This window comes from Squalius cephalus, assembly GCF_949319135.1.
Source record: "Squalius cephalus genome assembly, chromosome: 8".
Taxonomy (NCBI): Eukaryota; Metazoa; Chordata; class Actinopteri; order Cypriniformes; family Leuciscidae; genus Squalius; species Squalius cephalus.
In genome coordinates, this window is record NC_137129.1 from 9,015,581 (window position 1) to 9,033,500 (window position 17,920).

At 39.9% G+C, this 17,920-nt stretch overlaps 1 protein-coding gene across 21 annotated transcripts in view; it reads left to right on the forward strand.

Annotated features, from left to right (window-relative positions):
- Positions 1–16,489, forward strand: part of macf1a (microtubule actin crosslinking factor 1a) — a 172,741-nt gene extending 156,252 nt beyond the window's left edge. For 10 of the 21 annotated variants that reach the window (XM_079877833.1, XM_079877826.1, XM_079877827.1 and 7 more), the window contains 24 exons: positions 91–288; positions 537–665; positions 1,110–1,292; positions 1,434–1,589; positions 1,804–2,010; positions 2,095–2,214; positions 2,306–2,475; positions 2,562–2,721; positions 3,141–3,335; positions 3,420–3,692; positions 3,815–4,003; positions 4,108–4,219; positions 4,694–4,848; positions 4,968–5,130; positions 5,215–5,369; positions 5,453–5,527; positions 6,282–6,299; positions 7,312–7,429; positions 7,845–7,907; positions 8,572–8,604; positions 10,431–10,642; positions 12,311–12,424; positions 12,835–12,940; positions 15,125–16,489. In XM_079877833.1, the coding sequence (XP_079733959.1) occupies positions 91–288; positions 537–665; positions 1,110–1,292; positions 1,434–1,589; positions 1,804–2,010; positions 2,095–2,214; positions 2,306–2,475; positions 2,562–2,721; positions 3,141–3,335; positions 3,420–3,692; positions 3,815–4,003; positions 4,108–4,219; positions 4,694–4,848; positions 4,968–5,130; positions 5,215–5,369; positions 5,453–5,527; positions 6,282–6,299; positions 7,312–7,429; positions 7,845–7,907; positions 8,572–8,604; positions 10,431–10,642; positions 12,311–12,424; positions 12,835–12,940; positions 15,125–15,363 (3,543 nt within the window). In that variant the 3' untranslated portion in view covers positions 15,364–16,489. The remainder of the gene's footprint in view (positions 1–90; positions 289–536; positions 666–1,109; positions 1,293–1,433; positions 1,590–1,803; positions 2,011–2,094; positions 2,215–2,305; positions 2,476–2,561; positions 2,722–3,140; positions 3,336–3,419; positions 3,693–3,814; positions 4,004–4,107; positions 4,220–4,693; positions 4,849–4,967; positions 5,131–5,214; positions 5,370–5,452; positions 5,528–6,281; positions 6,300–7,311; positions 7,430–7,844; positions 7,908–8,571; positions 8,605–10,430; positions 10,643–12,310; positions 12,425–12,834; positions 12,941–15,124) is intronic. The other 11 variants (XM_079877834.1, XM_079877835.1, XM_079877839.1 and 8 more) reach the window with 10 other exon arrangements.
- Positions 16,490–17,920: the final 1,431 nt, after the last annotated feature.

A 17,920-nucleotide genomic window follows, 5' to 3' on the forward strand; every position in this document is an offset into this window, starting at 1 on the left:
GGCCATAAAAATTGGGCCTCATTTTTATGTACTCAACTTTTTTTTATCTCCCTTTTAAAGCAAATTCCTTTAATCAAGCTGCCTTTGTAGGTTTTAAGAAACGATGTGCTGTCCCATCGGGCCACTGTGGAGACAGTGAACAGAGCGGGCTCTGAGCTGCTGGAGTCCAGTCCTGGAGACGAAATCAACCACCTGAGAGACCAGCTGGATGAGCTCAACCGTAGCTGGAAGAACCTTCTGCTGAAGACTGATGAGAGGCAGAAGCTTTTGGAAGCTGCCCTGCAACAGGTGCTCTAGATATTACTACATCATTATACAGAGAGATCTAATTGAACGCAGCAATAAAAAACAAGTACATCTGCATATGTTTGTAGCTTGAAATGCATTGTTTTCAGTGGATTATGTTAAAGTCAATTCAATAAAATGGATGCAGTTTGGAGGGTTGCTGTGCATGGAGAATGGTTCTCTTTAATATTGTAGTACAGGTGTCGGATCAATTAGCTCATTGTCTTTACCCTGCATGGTTTCTTTGTCAGGCGGAGGGTTTCCATGGAGAGTTGGAGGAGTTTCTGCAGTGGCTCAGACGCACAGAGAGTCAGCTGTCCGCTGCCAAACCCACAGGTGGCCTGCCTGAGACTGCCAGAGAGCAGCTGCAGCAACACATGGTACGCTAAATGAGTTCACCTCTATTCCACCCATTAGAGATCAAACCACCCTCAAACATACAACTTCTTATAACAATTTCAAATGATAGGAAACAGTTTTACATATTTATTTATTTATTCATTTATTCATTTATTTAGCATTCTAGGGAAATAACAAGAAATCACAAAACATTTACATAACATGTTAAATACTGCATTTGCATTCTATTATGAATAATATTTTGTAATTTCGCTATGTGCTTTTGCCATTTTTATTAGTTTTAGATTTTTTAATCTCTATTTGGATTTAATTTATTTTTATTTCAATTAGTTACCAAGGCAACAATATTTAAGTTTTTCATTTTTATTTTATTTCAGCTTTATTTTAATTAATGAAAATAGTTTTAGTTAACAATGACAATGTTTGTTGACTAATCAACTTATCTTCCTCTGTCCCGTTTATAGGAGCTCCAGGCTCAGTTGACTCACAGGGGTGATCAGTATCATCGACTGCTGGATAAGGGAGAGTCCATTCTTCTGGCCAGAGGAGGGGAGGATGCCGGACCTGGTACCACCCAGACCCAACAGAACCTGGCCATGCTACAGAACAAGTGGGCCAGTTTCAATGCCAAAATGGATGACAGAAGGGTGAGGGAACCAAAGACTGATTTATGACGTTACATTCATGTTTAAAAAGCGGTTTCTTTAATTTATTAACAGGTTCATGAAATATCTTATTCTGCCTTCCAATCCTTATAGTTCTGTCTCTGTGTCCATCTCTTTTCACAGGGTAAACTGGAGGAAGCTGTCTCACTGGCGACAGGATTCCAATCCTCCCTGCAGGACACCATAAACTGGTTGACACAGGCAGAGCAGACTCTCAACATGGCTCAGCCACCCAGTCTCATTCTCGACACTGTCCTATTCCAGATAGATGAGCACAAGGTTGGTACAAAATGTGGTTTACTTAGTTTTGTTTGTTCAATATTTATATCTAAAATAAATGCCACTTTCAAAAACATTAAAAAATCTTAAAGACCCCAAACATTTGAACGGTAGTATATATATTTTTTGCTTTTGATGTTCCCGTTTATGTAAAATACCTTCACAATTGAATACTTTTGGGAAACTTGAGTCCTTATCTTGTCTTGTATTTCAGGTGTTTGTGAATGAGGTGAACACTCACAGAGAGCAGGTTCTGGCTCTAGAGAAAGCTGGCTCTCAGCTGCGATTTGCCAGTCTCAAACAGGATGTGGTTCTCATCAAGAACCTGCTGCTCAGCGTACAGGCCCGCTGGGACAAACTTGTGCAGAGATCACTAGACAGAGGACGCCACCTCGATGAGGCCCGCAAGAGAGCCAAACAGGTACTGTTTGGTTTACTTCACTCTGTCTGTTGCTCTGATCATACCTCTCTCAGTTTCTGATGCTGGCAATCTTCTCTTGTCTAGTTTCATGAGGCCTGGAGGAAGCTGACAGACTGGTTGGAGGAAGCAGAGAGCAGACTGGACTCTGAGCTGGAAATCTCTAATGAACCTGACAAGATTAAAATCCAACTGGCCAAACATAAGGTACAGCATTGCAGCATTAAAGAGTTTTGTGAAGCTGAAAACTTTAAGCCTTATCTCTTATGCCCTCTATCTTTTAATCACTGTACTTTAGGATTTCCAGAAGTCTCTTGGCTCCAAGCAGCCAGTGTATGACACCACAGTGCGCTCTGGGAAGGCCATGAGAGACAAGGCCACACTGCCGTCAGACACACAAAAACTGGATCATTTGTTGGGCGAGGTCCGTGACAAATGGGACACGGTGTGTGGAAAGAGTGTGGAGAGGTGAGAAGGACTGGAATTACCCATTTGGAATATGATTGGATGTAGAAGGAACTGAAATAAATAATTTGAGATGTTTTTCTTCTCAGGCAACACAAGTTGGAGGAAGCCCTCTTGTTCTCAGGTCAGTTCGCTGAGGCTCTCCAGGCACTTGTTGACTGGCTGTATCGTGTGGAACCTCAGCTTGCAGAGGACCAGCCTGTCCATGGAGATCTGGATCTCGTTTCCAACCTCATGGATTCTCATAAGGTACTAATGGGGTGATTCTTGGGGAATCTTTGTTTTAAAGATGACATGAAATTTGAAGATTTGCATAAACAAATTTCCTTTCATTTTCAAATTCATTTCAAATCAATTTAAGATCTTTTTGAACATATTTTCCAAAACTTTATATATATATATATATATATATATATATATATATATATATATATATATATATATATATATATATATATGTATGTATGTATGTATGTATGTATGTATGTATGTATGTGTATGTATATGTATGTAAATGAGATCTTTTAGTGTGGTCCTTGAAAACCAAAATATAATGTTTGAAAAGAACCCTGCCTTATTGACGCAGTGAGGCTTGAATGAGACTTTCTGAAAATCATTTCTGAGTAGGACAGTTTCTTAGTGGTAGTGCTGTATTTATTGTTCCTTAGGTCTTCCAGAAGGAGCTGGGGAAAAGGACCAGTAGTGTGCAGGCTCTGAAGCGGTCCGCTCGAGAGCTGATGGAGACGGGCCGGGACGACACCGCCTGGGTCAAAGTTCAACTGCAGGAGCTTAGCAACCGCTGGGAAACAGTCTGTGCCCTGTCCGTTATAAAACAGACTCGCCTCCAGCAGGCTCTCAAACAGGTACGTCTGACCGTTCTTTGAATGAAACCAAGAGCAGTGTTAATATTTTCTAATGACTATCTCTTTTTCTCTCTTTTTCTGCAGGCAGAGGAGTTCCGCACAGCTGTTCAGATGTTGCTGGAGTGGCTGTCGGAGGCGGAGCAAACCTTGCGTTTCCGTGGCGTCCTGCCAGAGGAGGTAGAGACTCTGCAGGCGCTACTGCACACGCACCGAGATTTCATGCAGACGGTGGAGGAGAAGAGAGTGGATGTGAATAAAGCTGCTGGCATGGGCGAAGCCATTCTAGCTGTGTGCCACCCAGACTGCATCACCACCATCAAACACTGGAACACCATCATCAGAGCTCGCTTTGAAGAGGTGAGTAGTGAGAAAAATCTAAACTGTGGCATCAGAAGTCTGTCTAGGCCACTAGTTAGACAAATAAGCATCAAGCCTAATAGAACAGGTCTGAAATGCTTATGATTATGTTTGCTGTACAGGTGCTGACATGGGCCAAACAGCACGACCAGCGCTTGGAGACGGCTCTTGCTGAATTGCTCAACAATGCTTCACTACTGGAGGAGCTGTTGTCATGGCTACAGTGGGCGGAGACCACACTGGTGCAGCGTGATACTGAACCACTCCCCCAGGACATCCCTCAACTGAAGACACTCATCACAGAGCACCAGGTGAGTGAGACCCAATCATTTTAATATTAACACAAAGTCTTTTAATATTAATTGCATTGTTTATTGCTGAGATGTTTCTTAGTATTTTTGTTTTCTTCTATCAGGTGTTTATGGAAGAGATGACCCGAAAACAGCCTGATGTTGACAAAGTTACAAAGACATACAAGAGGAAACCAGCAGAACATCCCAGCAGTCTGTCAGACAGGAGAGGGGCCCGTAAGAAACTTTATCCTCAGCTGCACGCATGCATTCAAACACAAATCTTTACATAAACTACTGTTCAAACGTTTAGGGTCGGTACAATTGTTTTTTAATGTCCCCTATTCTCAACATTTATTTAATCAAAAATACAGGGGAAAAAAGTAATATTGTGAAATATAATTACAATTTAAAATAAATGTTTTCAATTCAAATGTATTTTAATTTATTCATGTGATTGCAAAGCTAATTTTGCGGTCTACAGTGTCAAATGATCCTTAAGAAATCATTCTAATATGCTGATTTGTTGCTCAAGAAATGCTCCTTAATATTATTAATGTTGAAAACTGTTGTGCTGCTTAATATTTTTGTGGAAACCATGATACATTTTTTTTTAGAACTCTGTATAAACTAATATAAAGCAGAAATTGCTTAGTACAGTAGTTTGCAATTTTTGAAAACTGAACATATTTTTCTGTGCCCTGCTTACAGGGAAACAGCAGCAGCAGCAGCAACAACAGCACTCGGTACAGGTAACCGGTGGTAACCCTCGCCTCACCCAGCTCTGCTCTCGCTGGCAACAGGTGTGGCTGCTCGCACTCGATCGCCAGCGAAAGCTCAATGATGCCCTCGACAGACTAGAGGAGGTACTGCATCTATTTTACATATACTTTTTAAATGTTACCTTGTGTACTAGTAATGAAATAAGTGATTTAAAAGTCATAAAATCTTAACAGTAGAAGTAATGAGCTTTCTCCATCTTTAGCTTAAAGAGTTTGCCAACTTTGACTTTGATGTGTGGAGGAAGAAATACATGCGCTGGATGAACCACAAGAAGTCTCGCGTCATGGACTTCTTCAGACGCATCGACAAGGACCAGGACGGAAAAATCACACGCCAGGAGTTTATCGATGGCATCTTGGCATCAAGTACGGGCGCATGTACTTGCCTGTAATCTTCAGTTTCATGAGCCTTTATTTTAATGTCAGTTTAACTATATATTTTGTTTGCAGAGTTCCCTACCAGCAAGCTGGAGATGACGGCTGTTGCTGATATCTTTGACCGTGATTGTGATGGCTACATCGACTACTATGAATTTGTAGCTGCTTTGCACCCCAACAAAGATGCTTACAGACCCACAACAGATGCTGATAAAATCGAGGATGAGGTTTGGACGATGACAAGAAAATTAATTTAGTGGGTTTGGCATCATTATGTAGTTTTGAATAAAATCCATTTTTTGTATCCCAGGTCACCAGACAAGTGGCTCAATGCAAATGTGCCAAGAGGTTTCAGGTGGAGCAGATCGGAGAGAACAAGTACAGGGTGAGAATCTGGAGCCCAACAGTACTTGTCAAGCAAGAATTATATATAATATAATTATATATTATACATTATAAATGAGAATAGCACTCACCACTGCTATGTTATCATCGCACCTCCTCATTCAGATCATCCCTAAGCTTGCAATTATAATATTACGACTCTAACCAGCACTCTTTCAGTTACGTCAGTATGACTTGGCCATTTTGGAATAAAGGTGCATTTGGCAGTTTTGTGTGTGTACGCAATACCACCATAACACTTCACAGCAACATCTGTATGTTGTGTGTGCTTTTCACCACCCAACTAATGATCTACCTATTGTTCTAGCAATTGCAGTCATGGTCAATGGGTGGTCTTTCACACCCCAGCATCATTATCCAGTGCGGTTAATGATCTTTGACAAGAGTGTTTACTAACTTGTTGCATTGCACAGGCTACAGATCCACGATGCTAACTCCACATCCTGATGTTTGTCCATCTTTGTCTATCTCTTTACTACTACACCTGCTGTGCTGTCCTCATTGTGTTTGTTTTTTAAGCATCCATTCACAAGCACTCATAGCAACAAATCACCATGCCTCCCATTGGCATTTTCTCCATTGTATGCTGTTTGGAATAGTTAATAGGACATGAATCATTATACCAACAAAAAAGGTCAATGTGTGTGTATGTCTTTATCTGTTATTTCAATCTCTTTTTTCTTTTTCTTTCTTCTTGTTTTATTCCTCCTCCATGTGCACCGGACTTATTGTAGTTCTTCCTTGGGAATCAGGTAAAGTGAGCGGTGTGTTTGTGACATGTCCTCTGAAATCTGTTGCCTCTGCACAGTTTCCCACAAGCTTTTTCAGACAGCCAGATCTAAATCAGTTCTGGACAGTTTCTGCATGGACTAGCTAAGAATTCCCTGTGGACAGCCCACATTCTTGGCTGCTCTCTGAAATGGGGATTTCTTTAGTCTCTTCCTGCTTACTCAGCGGGCATTTCCTGTCTGAGAGACAAAAATTGCAGTGCTAATGCCAAAATATTAAATGCATTTATATACGCCCTCCAAATCCAGTGGCAGATTTCAAAGGTTCAGCTTACGTGTTGTGGTTGGGATGTGCTTGTTTTTTATTGAAAATTATTTATCATGATCAGGAAATGATTCAGATTTACAGGCCCTTCTATTATGATTTTAGGGGTTTTTGGCTTTTGGTGGAGGAAAATGATCCTGTGGCTGTTTTCTTGACTTAGAAAATAAACCTTCAACCAAAGCAATTCTTTGAAGTAAAAAAGGACAAACGATCAGGGAAAACTTCCAGAGAATTGCTGTGGTGTGGTGTTTATTGTAGAGATGGGATTTGAGCTGGGCAAGCTCTAACAAAAATCTTTAAAAATGTGGTTTGCTGCATGTTGCAGTGTGATTTCCTTTGATTTGCTTGGTGCTTCAGTATATAATTTGTATAATTAACTAATTTGAATATGATCTTAAAGGAATGGTTCACCCAATGTAGTTCACATTACTATGTCATTCCAAACTTCAGTGTTGTTTTTTATGTGGAACAAAGATATTTTGAGAAATCTTCACGCAGATCGTTGTTTGGAAAAGACAAATTCGTAAAAATTCTTTAAATCATACCAGGTTTGGAACAACACGAGTAGAATTTTAATTTGTGGGTGAACTATCCCTTTAAAAGACATTCTAAATGTATAATCCTTTTATCTGTCTGTCTGTCCGTCCTCTTCCCTCTCTTATCCATGTTGGTTCCTCTCCACTCTTCCTCCTCTTTCCTGTCTTCCCTCAGTTCGGAGACTCACAGCAGCTGCGTCTTGTGCGAATCCTGCGCAGTACAGTCATGGTTCGTGTTGGAGGTGGGTGGATGGCGCTGGATGAATTCTTGGTGAAGAACGACCCTTGTCGAGGTAAGTCCCACACAACAGCTGGAGGAAACTTGCTCTTTAGGTACATGGAAAAGAGGTTTCCAGAAACACTCTCACAAGACAGTTCACACAGCATTATTCTTGTTACCCTCATTAGTCTTATTCATAATCTTCATCATCTTTCACTCTTGTATTCATTCTCTTCGATGAGTTTCTCATCTTTTCAGTACAATCGGAGTTCACTTTCATCTCATCTTCCATCACTTCCCCATTACTTCCTGACCTCTTTTCCACGGTGGTTATTTTTATATGCATGGCCTACACATTTGGCCCATTCTTTCTCCCTGTCATCCTCCTATTTTTATTTGATACAATTATAGTGCATGGTGCATGTTCCTTAGGTCTCTCCCTCCCTCTTTCTCTGCCCCGTCCCCTATCTCTCTTTCTCTCTCCCCAGTGCAACATCCAGGACTAAAAATCCTGCGTTCTGACTCCAGCAGCTCCATATCATCTCGCATAGGTTGGGTTTTCTCTCTCCTTCTCGTTCTGATTTTCTTCTTTTTCACTTGTTTGGTTTCCCCTCTCTTTGCCTCTGTTTCACTCACACTTCGTTTGGTTCTTTGTTGCTTTGCTGTGCTTTGCTGACCGTGACACTGACCTAACCCTCACGCCTGGTGCTCATTACGAACCAATTGTGCTTTGAGAATTCTGACTCAGCCATTTACATCACTTCCTGCATTTTGATTTAAAATACTACTTAATGCATACAGTATTTATATTCCAAAAATGGTGTTTGTAGACAGTTTATTCCCTTTTGTTGCAAAGCAAGAGGTCTTAACGGACAAGTTCACCCAAAAATTTTAATTCTCATGTCGTTCTGAACACGTATGACTTTCTTTTGTAGAACATAAAAGATATTTTGAATAATGTTTATGCTGCTCTTTTCCAAGTAAATGGAGAAGAAACGCTAGGTTTAATGTAAATAATGTGAATATAAGGTGATTGACTTCTGCTAAATATCTTCTTTTGGAAAATCGTACATGTTTGGTACGACTTGAAGGTGAGTAGAGTAAATGGTGAATTTTGGTTTTTGAGTGAACTATCCCTTTCAACAGAACGTGAGTGTGTGTATGACTCTTTCTGTGTGAATGCGTGTTTTTCATGTTGTCTCTTGTGTCTCTCAGTGACGGTTACTCCTGGCTATTTCTGCTGCAGAGGTACCTCATTCCCTCTCCTTTCTCACCTCTAAACTCCTTTCCTGTTTGACTACATCTGTCTGTCTATTCCATTCTGAGCCTCTAAACCTTTTTGTCCAGCTTCTGATCCATCCCATCACTGCTGTTTCTTAGTATGTGTGGCGTGTGCGAGAGCGTAAGGACTATGTGAGGTCTATGTGTCTGCTAGCATCATGCTAACCATTCAAACCAGGCTTGGCTAGGCCTGGGCTCGATTCCTTTCATGTGTGTCCTGGATGAATATTGCAAATGAAAAAGCATCCAGGACCAGGGTGTGGCCAGGCTTGGGGTTTCTAATATTGTTTGAAGCAACTCTTAAAGAGCAATTACTCATGGAGAAATGGATTACAGGCCCCACCTGCTTTGAGGGGAGGAAATTATATGGTGTGGTAGTTATCAACTGCCCTGCTCTTACTGGGTTTGATGGAAAAGTGAGTGTCATGCAGTGTTGGGGAAGCTACTTTGAAACAGCCAAGCTAAAAGCTTCTTATAATTGAAAGGAGTTGAACTACAGTCAAGCTGCACTTTTGAAAAATTAATTAGCCGCACTACAAAATAACAACAAAAAGTATCTAAAAACACTGAAACTATTTAGAAGGGCGGGATCTTGTTAAATAACCACAGTGACCCTAAATGGTTTTTTGTACACATCAGCCTCACTTAAAAGTGTTTCGGGTTTCTTTGCTTTGTGTGACAATGTCAAAGCAAGTGGCATTTATTTTAAGAAAGATAGCACAAGCTTACTTTTCAAGCAAAATATCTCACAAAAAAAGAAATTTATTAGATAATAAAGCAGCAGATACATTTGTTCATAAATACAACTAATGAAACTGGAGGATTATTTATATACTATCATAGAATTTATTTATATTTTGAATTATCTTTTTTTATTTTTCGTTTCATTTTAGTTTAGTTTTTAGTAATATATTGGCAAGCATATTCACTTTGTTTCCAAAGCAAAAATGTAAAATTTTGCTTGTTGGTTTACTTTCTAATATTTATATTTGAATTAATTTCAGATTTATTTCAATGAATGAAGACCTTTTTTTAATAGGGACTTTGCACAATGAATTACCCAAACAAAACGAATCCCACTTCTTAATGCTACTTTAGAGAAAGGGGATAGTTTAGGAGCGTGTGTTTGATTGTCTCATTTTGCTTGTCTGTAAGGCTACGTGTTATGTTCCACTATAACGCTACTGAAAATGAATTGTCTGTGAATTTAGTTAGTTACTCCTCAACACTGATGTCTTGAAGGAATAACAGACAAATTCTGACCACAGCTACTGCCAGTGCGCACAGCCCATCTCTCTCTCTCTCTCTCTCTCTCTCTCTCTCTCTCTCTCTCTCTCTCTCTCTCTCTCTCTCTCTCTCTCTCAGCTGGCTGCTCTGGTCTGTGTGTTTTGCAAGGGCTGCTGTGTTTTGTATCTGTTATTGAGAATGTTCTGTGAAGGCTTGTGTTGGTTTTCAGTGTTTGCTAAAAGCATTATCAGGCATGACCCTCAGGTATCTGTCGATGCTGTTTATGCGCGTGCACTGGTTTACGTGGTGGGCTGAGGGAAGCTGTGCTTTTTTTTATTTTTTATTGAGTTCTTGTTTTGAGGATGCTTGCTCAATGACTCACTGTTAACCCCCTGCATCGTGTCCACCACGTTCACTGACCGCTTTTAAAGTGGGTATACCGATCCCTCTGTCTGCATTGAGTCAAAGCAGTGGCCAGAGGAAGTGTTGAGTCTCTCCACTCGCACTGCTCACCACCTGATCATCGTCCCTTACAGCTTTCTTTCTCCTCCTTTCATTTACTACAGCTCGGGGACGCACCAACCTGGAGCTTCGAGAGAAGTTCATTCTTCCAGAGGGAGCTACGCAGGGTCTGGCGGCCTTCCGGTCCCGGGGGCGTCGATCCAAACCTTCGTCGCGCACGGCCTCACCCACCCGCTCGTCTTCGTCGGCGTCACACAGTGCCCACAGCTGCGCCTCTCTGCCCTCTGCACCCGCAACTCCCACAGCATCCTCAAGGGTGAGTGTCACCATATTACACTGCATAGGCTTATAATAACCCATACTTACTGTTTGTTGTGTCTTGTATACTAATGTCTTCATAAAAAATTAGAGGGTAACCTCAGTCTCAAACATTTTTCTTGTTGTATCATACACTACTGTTCAAAAGTTTGTGGTCAGTAAGGTTTTTTTTTTTTTTTTACAAAATTAATAGTTTTATTCAGCAAGGATGCATTAAATTGATCAAAAGTGACATTAAACACTTGCAAAAATTCAGCTTTGAATAAATTACATTTCAAAATACATTAAAATAGAAAAAAAGTTATTATAAAAATTATTACTGTTTTTGCTGTAATTTTGGTCAAAATAAATGCAACCTTGGTGAGTATAAGAGATTTTTAAAAACAGTCTTACCAACCCCGAACTTTTGAACTGTGGTGTACATTTAGTCACAATTTATCTAGATATACAATTGTGCTTGTTTACAAGCATTTGTTTAGACACCATTTGCAGAATCTAATGATGTTTAGCATTTTACAAAAACAAGAGATAAAATCTTAGCGGCTAGATGTAAAATTCAGAAACCCTTGTTATCAGCTACACCAGTAGTCGTTAAGCTCGCACACGTAACACAAGAGACTGAACGTGATTCAAGGCCCCGTATACAAAGTTCTTTTTTGTTATTCGCTTAAAAGTAAAACGAAGTTGGAAATACCTTTGCAGCTATTTACTTTTAATGATCATCCAAACGCCATATATATACGCAGCACAAGATCTTAGTAAATATAGTTGTGCTCAACTGTAAAAAGACTCTCTTGCAAAAGGTTTGATGATAAATGTCATTTGTCACTTAACATAACATCATACTTCATATCTGATTAATAATCATGGTCTTTGCCTACATCTGTATGTTCCAGTATGTGTGTGATTGCTTGTGTTTTATGTTGTCAACTAAATTTTAAAGACTGAAAAGATAGATCTTAGAAAATATTCTCAGATTTAGTACAGAGCTTTTATAAGTTATAAATAAATTATGTTTAAATAAATAAATGTTTCTTGAGCATCAAGTCAGCATATTAAAATGATTTCTGAAGGATCATGTAACACTGAAGACTGGAGTAATGATGCTGAAAATTCAGCTTTTTATTGCAATAATATATTTCACATAATTGCTGTTTTAATGTATTTTGATCAAATAAATGCAGCCTTGATGAGCATAATAGACTTCTTTGAAAAATCTTAAATCTGAGCCCAAACTTTTTAATGTTATTGTTATAAAAAAATATATATATACGGTATATATATATATATATATATATAATAAACTTTATGCAATTACCTGGCAAGGCCGCTGTCTTTTTGGTGGATGGTTTCTCTTTGTCTCTGATTGTTGTTTCGGGGTCAGGACATGATCACTATTGTCTCTGCATGTCAGAATCATATTGTCATCTGTGAAATTTTTATTTGTTCTTTGTCTTTTTGTCCCTCTCCCCTCCCTTGCTTGGAAAATGTGCCTTCCACCCTGTTTGCGCTCATCTCCACCTACAAAAACACTGCGCTCTGCTGTGCTGCATCGCCTCCCTCTACTTTACTCTTTTTCCGATTATCCTGGCTTCTTCCCACTGCTTTTTTTTTTTTTTTTTGCTACTCCGCTATTCCTTGTCCTTTTTGCTGCCGCATTTCCCAGTCCTCCCAATCCCAATCTCGTGACTATGCCAAGCCCTGGCTGGCACACAGTAAAACTCCAACTCCAACCAAGTGCCAGTCCTGCCCAGAGCACAGCCAGACCCCTGGGCATGAGGTAACACACTGCCCCCTCCCAGTGCCCTAGCACACTAACAATAAAAGCTTTAAGAGCGGCCTGATCTTAACAAATGGGAAGGAGCTGAGGTAGATGACCCAGAGAACAGTGCAGAAAATCTGTGACCTTATGCTGTGTAATCTCCAGTACAGAAAACAAAGATGCAATACATTTATTTGCATAAACGTTACTTTTATGTTCATATAGGAATTATTCTGTTAAGCCATTTTATGTTATGACAGTCGACAGATTCATCCATGTCATGGTAGAGCGTAGACGAAAGCAGCTGGATGTTTCGCCTGGTTTCCAGTTATTTTTAACAAAATTTTACCAGACTTATCTGTTAGGCTTATTATCTGTAGATACACAGGTAGATCTGCCATTTTGTAATAAACCTTCTCTCTTTACAGGGAGGCTCCACAACTAAACTGAAGAGACCAACTTTCCATTCCAGCCGTGGCTCCTTAACTGGTGAGAACGGTGGAACACCAACCGCTGCTAAACCTGGACGCTCCGGTACGAAACCATGTACTGCTTCACGGCTTCACTCAGTCACAACTGCAGCACAGTAGTTTTAAATTGATATGATATCCAGTGTTGGTTCAAACAGACCCTTCAGGAAAATGTAGCTAATAACAGTATTCTGAAGCTATTTAGTGGGCAATGTATTATATGTTAGTGCTTCAGCCAACTAAATTGTATGATTCTTACACGTTTTGTTCAGTACAATTTTCACAAATGAACAACTTTTATGAATTTTGAAGCATAAATACAATCAACAGAAGCAAAAAATCTAAATGTAGGCTATAAACAAACTGCACCATGGTCACATGACTTCACCATCACCATCACTAAGCTTCCGAAAAATCTTTAAGATCTACAAGTTGGAAACTGAGTTAGAATAGTTCGCAAGAGCACGAGTATAAACACAACGCTGTAAAGATGAAACAAGCGAGTAGATGAGTTTACCTCTTCAGCGTGATGACGTTTAATGTCCCGGAAAATCTTTGTAGTCCCATTTAGCCACTTGTTAGCAGCCACCTTTTTTAAGCCACATAAAAGCTTCAAAAAATCACAAGTGGGGTATTACTGATGTATTTTATGTCACAGAATAAAACGTGAAAATATCTTGAGCTTGTGTTCATCACAAACTTTATTTCAGACATTTAACCAAAAACACTCAATCCTGCAGCACAACACTATTATAAATGTAGAACTGTCCAATGGCATACTTTGACATTGTTTTTGTCCAAGATAGTATATAGCATATAGCAAAACAGTGTAGCAATTAATTTACATTAAATTCTGAAACTAATGAAACTAGAAACCACAGAAGTGTATATTAGTCAAACTATAGTGATGAAAATCAGCATTTCAATATATCAATATGAAGAACTCCCGCACACTATCCGTACTTGCAAAAAAGTATCAAAAATTCTTTATTGGCAACGTCTCGGTCTCATGACCTTCATCAGGCACATCAAATCACGTGCCATAATGTGCCTGATGAAGGTCATGAGACCGAAACGTTGCCAATAAAGAATTTTTGATACTTTTTTGCAAGTACGGATACTGTGCGGGAGTTCTTTGGGTTTTTTTTGTTTGTTTTGTTTTTTTAACTTGACCTACCTACATGGTCTTTTTTCCCACTGCAGGTGTGCGATGGTGTTTGCGCTCTGAATATATCAATATGAAAAAGACAAAAAATAAATAATTGAAGCATCAAAACAAACCAGTTTTCCAAAACTAATAAATAGGCCTTTATCGCATCACAATAGAACGCCGGAAGAAGCCGCGAAAAATTGCTGAAGCAGTGTACTGCGTCTTCCGGTTATTGCGGTCACCATGGCTGCCTGTTAATTATCACTGGACTACTTCCCTCTCGCATCTCCCAAAAGTTTCTTTTTTGTTTTCTTGATTCCATTTTAATGGTTTAATTAAATTGTTATAACTAATTATTTAAAATGTAACGATTTAAGCAAAACTTTCTTCAAAGGTCAAACCAAACTTTTATTTTGACGGGTTGCCGTGCCGTCTCTCTGTTTTATGATATGACGATAGTTTTTCTCAAATGAAGCTAAAATGCTGCTGAAGTGACTCTCAGAGCGGCTGTGTTGATGAAGTGCGTTAATGTCCTAATATAGGCTGAAAACATCGCGAGCGTCATGCGTGCCTCAGTGTGTGTGTGTGTGTGTGTGTGTGTGGTAAATGAAACAGCGCGTCTGTGCCATTCATTCACAGAGACACGCAGAACATGCATGATTCCTATTTAAATACTCTTTATGCGGTTTAATATTGACAGACACTGGTCTATATCACGATTATTTAAGTTTACTGACCTACTTTTCATCTAAAGGCAACTAAGTAACCACCGGAAGTGCGAGTACACTGCTTGGCGATTTCGAACGTTCCGAAACCAGGAAATGAGATAAAGGCCTATTATGTTTTATAATGTTGCTTGCTTGCTTTTGTGCACAACACATATATCACATTCACTTCTATGTGTTGGATAAACTAGCCAATTACTGGTTTGTAATTGGTTAGTTAGTAGCATTGCTATTTTTAGATGGTTTCAGTAGATACTCCCAACACTACTAATATTACATTATTGTTTTTATGTGACTCTCCTTTATATTTTGTAATACATCCTTGTGTACTATATTACTGTACCCTTAAACTTCATTCGTCTTCTTTCATCAGACACCAAACGCACTCCGTCCTCGACGAGCGGCCCAGCCAGTCGCGCAGGGAGTCGCGCTGGGAGCCGAGCCAGCAGCCGAAGGGGCAGCGACGCTTCAGACACGTCTGAGCTCATGGAGACTCGCTCGGCTTGCTCCGACACCTCAGACACCCCTCGCCGGCCTGGGGCCAAACCCTCCAAAATCCCCACCATCTCCAAGAAAACACCTAGCCCTAAAACACCAGCGGGCAAGAAATGAAGTCTGTGACTGACTCTGAGGTGGATCTGATTTAACCAGCAGGAGGAGAACACCAACACGACTCTCACCTCTCCAGCGTCCCGCACACTGCTACACCACCCAGATTAATACCTACCATAATGCTGCCTTATTTGTGTTCTACATCATGTCCTTAATTTAACTGACATTCGTTTTCTTGAATGTGCGACGGAGAGCATCCCGTGTGAGCAGAGGGACATCAATTCTGCACCAGGGGTTTCCACTATTCATCACTATGAATATGCAACCGCCCGTCACTCTCCAAACCTCATACAGTCATGCATGGTTGTCACTTTGGAGATGTTTGGTTGGACACTCTCGCCCTCTCCACATTGGCCTCTCGCCCACTTGTCTGTACCACTGCTAACAAGAGGAAGTCAATTAAAAACTGAGACCTTTTCCTCCTCTGCACTTGGAACTTTTTGGACTCTTGTGTGTGTGTGTGTGTGTGTGTGTGTGTGTATGTATGTGTGCGGTAGTTCCTGTCATGGTAAATTAACGCAGTAATAAGGAGAGGAAGTGGAGGAGGATACATATCTCAGCCTTGTGACGAGAAGACTGGATCCTTCACGTCACACGTGATCCTTTTAAAGGAACCCCTATTGCGCACAGCACACGAGTTTCACGCACTCGCACCCACAGTCTTCTTCGCAGTCTAGTTGTGTCCTTTTGTTACAGACATCATGTTACAGAGCTTTTCCACAGTATGCAAAAATGATTACAATTGTGAATGTTTGTTTCATGGTTAATTTATAATCTTGACGTTTTGTTTGTTTTCTAGAGTAAAGAGCTGTATTTATTTGTGATTGCAGTATCATATCAACTCTTGAGAATGACTAGTATTAACACAAGCGGAATCACTCTTCTTTTTGTTTTTGTACATCCGCTCCTGACGTAATGAATTGCATTTCTGACGTTAACTGACCAGGAAGCTTACTGATTCCAATGGTGGCCTTTTTGCCGGTGACTACACACTTTAGATGACGTCAAAAGTGGCTTCCTACTTCTTCTTTCGTGAAGGAAGCGTCCGAAATAGTGGATGATGGGGGCGGCTCGCGCAGCCCCCGTTAAAAACAGCGCTTTGAATCTTGTCTTTGACAAGCTGAAGTATATGAATACCTGAAGAAAGGTGATTTTTATTTATTTATTGTGTCATAGGGGGGGTGAGGGCTATGAAAGGATCCACCTTTTGATTGTGTTACTCTTTTGACATGACTGAGAGAAACAGGGGTGCAATTGTGTAAAAGTAAAGAAGCTATGATTATAAATCCTTTTTGTTCTCTTTTGTATTAAAACAATGCTTGCAGTACAACTGTCTGATTCTCGTGTTGTTAAGTGGCGTGTGTGTGTGTGTGTGTGAGCGTGCAGGGATGCCACAGTTAACAGGAAATGGCACAGTAATTACAAGCAGTAGAGATAATGACACACCCCATTAAATCTTCAAAAAGGGACAAGCCTTTGGTGTGTGCAGTTTCGAACACTGCTCTTTTATATAAGGTTTACAGTCATTTCGGAGTTCAAAAATGGCCCAACGGGTGAATAGAAGCACCTTTGTTTGAGCCGTGCGTGTTGGTCACACTTAAGTGGTGTGTGTTTGCACTGGACTCTGTGTATGTTTGGTGGTCAGATGCAGCGGATGGGGTTTGGGAAGGGTGGTGTTCCATCATCTTCATTCTACAGCTGTGAGTCTGTGTTTATATACAAATATTTAAACCCACTCACATCCTTTCCCACCAAACACCATCCACACCGCAGAGTCAAGCTCTCATGGCATCTCACAACCCTGCAGTGTCATTTCGTTTTCAGAATCAACAGAGCACATAACCTTTTGAGTTCTGAGTGCTTTTATCAAACAAAACATGCATTAAAGTCTCGATTTATATGGGTCTATTTGCGTAGTTGACAAATGGCATGTCAATGGCCAGCTCCAACAAATTTCAACATTATGTTAGGTAAAAATGTACATATATCTATATATATTTATACACATTTTTTTTATGATTTAAATTATTATTGTTTTGTGTGTGCATATACACGTTTTATACATGATTCATTTCGATTTATATAAATATATAATGACTATAAAGTCATTGCATATCAAGGTTTTAGGTTGCAGAAGTGCAATAATCCATTTTTTTTTACTTAAATAGCCCTGTTATGTAAAAATAAAATGAATAGAGTAATATAGTTTTTCAAAAAAGTATATCATAAAACTGTATATGAACTACAGACCCTTTCTAGCATTGGTTCATATTTCAACTACCTGTCTGCATGGACACTTTTAAGTTCATTTTCATTTTATATCCACACCAAGTTTTTATTCTTCGGTGAAACCGCAGTGATCTGTCACTTCTTGGCTACTGTTGAAACCACAGAATATAAATATAGTTTTCATATTACCCTAGCCATAAGAACTCAGTTCTAGTCTGTGGAAAGGCTGGATCACATCTTCATCCCCAAACCACATGATAATTGCCAGCAATTTGTGAGGTATGTGTAGAAGATGGGCCGGTTTGATAGGGTGGATGGAGACTGAGGT